General features: G+C 56.4%; 1 protein-coding gene across 1 annotated transcript; it reads left to right on the top strand.

Annotated features, from left to right (window-relative positions):
* The first annotated feature begins 138 nt into the window (after window positions 1-138).
* LOC104547523 (histone H5) lies at window positions 139-711 on the top strand. The gene has a single exon (XM_010193250.1). The coding sequence runs from the start codon at window positions 139-141 to the stop codon at window positions 709-711; it is 573 nt and encodes a 190-aa protein (XP_010191552.1).
* The last annotated feature ends 1,581 nt before the right edge of the window (window positions 712-2,292 follow it).

Below are 2,292 nucleotides of genomic sequence, written 5' to 3'. Positions count from 1 at the left end.
CGACGACACCGGCTCCGCCGCGGTCCTTACCTCCACCGCTCCTTTCCCAGCCTCTTCCCGCCCAGGGGCGGGGGTCCCGGGCCGTGCAGGTCCAGGCTTCACACCGTGAGGGGATAGCGGAGTGTCGTGGTGCTGACCATGACGGAGAGCCCGATCCCAGCACCGGCTTCGGCCACCAAACCCAAACGGGCCAGGGCAGCACGGCGGCCGGCAGCCCACCCCACCTACTCTAACATGATCGCAGCAGCTATCCGGGCCGAGAAGAGGCGCGGTGGCTCCTCTTGCCAGTCCATCCAGAAGTATGTGAAGAGCCACTACGAGGTGGGCCCGAACGCCGACGTCCAGATCAGGCTCTCCATCCGGCGCCTGCTCGCTGCCGGTGTCCTCAAGCAGACCAAAGGGGTCGGCGCCTCTGGCTCTTTCCGCCTGGCCAAGGCCGACAAGGAAAAGAAGTCTCCGACCAGGAAGAGGAAGACGGCAACAAGGAAATCCACATCACCCCGGAAAGCAGCTAAGCCCAGGAAAGCCAGGTCGCCGGTAAAGAAGCCCAAAGCTTTTGCCAGGAAAGCCATGAAGAAGTCGAGGTCCAGCCCGAAGAAAGCCAAGCCAAAGACTGTTAAGGCCAAGTCACTGAAGCGCAAACCCAAGAAGGCAAAGCATTCCAAGCCCAAAGCCAAGTCCAGTGCCCGGAAATCACCCAAGAAGAAGTGAGAAGTCTAGAGGCATTTCGGTACTCTCACCATTGGTTTCTGTAAATAGCTTTTGCCTTTATTTTTACCCCTTTCTATTGTGTTTAATAAAGAATTTATCTATTCCTGTCTGGAAATAGCTAAACCAAGGCAGTTAATGAAAGAAAAAATGAATATCTTTGGTATGGAGAGTTCCGGTTTTTAAGAGTTGCTGGCCTGGGTTTTTATTTCAACGTCTCAGAAATTTCTCACGTGTGTGTGTTGTTTTTTGTTAGTGCTGGGCTGCTTGTTGTGTGTTGGAAGTGACAGTGATTTTGCGTGTCTGTTGAGGCCATGCAGGATTTCGACTCCTGATCCTGCCCCAGCTCCCAGGGGGTTGTGCATTTGCTGGGGCCGGGCAAAGACACTGCCTGTGTCGGAGGGGAAGCAGGAACATGTGGCTGCCATGGAGAGCCGTGGAGGAGGAAAAGGGGCTCCCTGTTCCCTCCTCCGCCACCCTGGCTCCTCACCATGGAGCCAAGGCGAGGTGTGCTGGGCTGCTGGGAGTGAGGTCTGGCTGGTGGAGATAACCACTCGCCGTGATGCAGCTGGGTGGTGACAGGGATTTTTGGGGCAGGGACAGGACGGGGGAGGTGATGCAGGGCCAGGGTTTGTCCATGTTTGCTTTCAAGGCATTGAAGGTGTCCAGCAAGCGGGAAGGGGTTGATCCCTGGGGAGAAGGGGATAGACGGCTATAAGCGTCTTTGCTCCGTGGGGAGGAACGGGCCCGAGCAGGGCAGTGGGCAGCTGGGGCAGGGTGAGGCATGGTCCCACTGTCACTCTGGGGCTCTGGCTTTGTGCCCAGCATGGGCTGGCACCACTCCAGGGCTCACCTGACCTTGCCTGGCCCCTGCCTGAGCCCCTCCCTGGGCAGGGTTGTGCCGTCCTGACAGCCAGGTCTTGCAGGGAGCCTGCGGGCTGGCCCTACTGCTCAGCAGGGTCTGAGCCTCAGGCAGGAGGTGCCCGATACTCCTGGCTGTCAGCAAGGGGCAGTCCTTGGATGTCAGCAGCCCCAACCACCTGGGCTGGGAGCTCCGAAATTCCAGGGGCCGTGTGTGCCCAGTCCCCTTGGGCTTGCTGTGCCTAAATCTTGTGGGCCCAGAGTCTTCATGCTCCCTGATGACAGCTCCCAGATCCGTTGGCCTAATGATCCTAAATCACTTGGGCAGATGATGCCTGATATTTTTAGCTATCAAGGATCCCAAATTGTGTAGTTCAGGTTGCTGAAATCTTTGGCCTGAAGGCACCTAATCCCTTTGGGCTCTTTTTTTTTAAGACCCTTGGACCAAAGGCTCCAAGACCACATAGACAGAAGACCCTAAACCCCTTTCAAGAGTCAGGTGCCTAATCCTTCTGGTTATGAGGAGTTTAAACCACTCTGGCCACAGGATTCCCAGTCAGCTATAGTGGAGGATGGAGATTCCTGATCCAGCTGGACTTTTTTTATCTAAACCTTGTGGGTTTGTGGGTCACAAACCCCTTTGGGCAAAGGCACCCAAGTTCTGTGGGCTCGGGCACCGAATCTCCTTCAGCAGGTAAGTCCTAAACCTCTCAGACCAAAGGA

This window comes from Mesitornis unicolor, unplaced genomic scaffold (genome assembly GCF_000695765.1).
Source record: "Mesitornis unicolor isolate BGI_N332 unplaced genomic scaffold, ASM69576v1 C13406523, whole genome shotgun sequence".
NCBI classification, from domain to species: domain Eukaryota; kingdom Metazoa; phylum Chordata; class Aves; order Mesitornithiformes; family Mesitornithidae; genus Mesitornis; species Mesitornis unicolor.
This window is presented reverse-complemented; position numbering and strand designations above follow the sequence as displayed.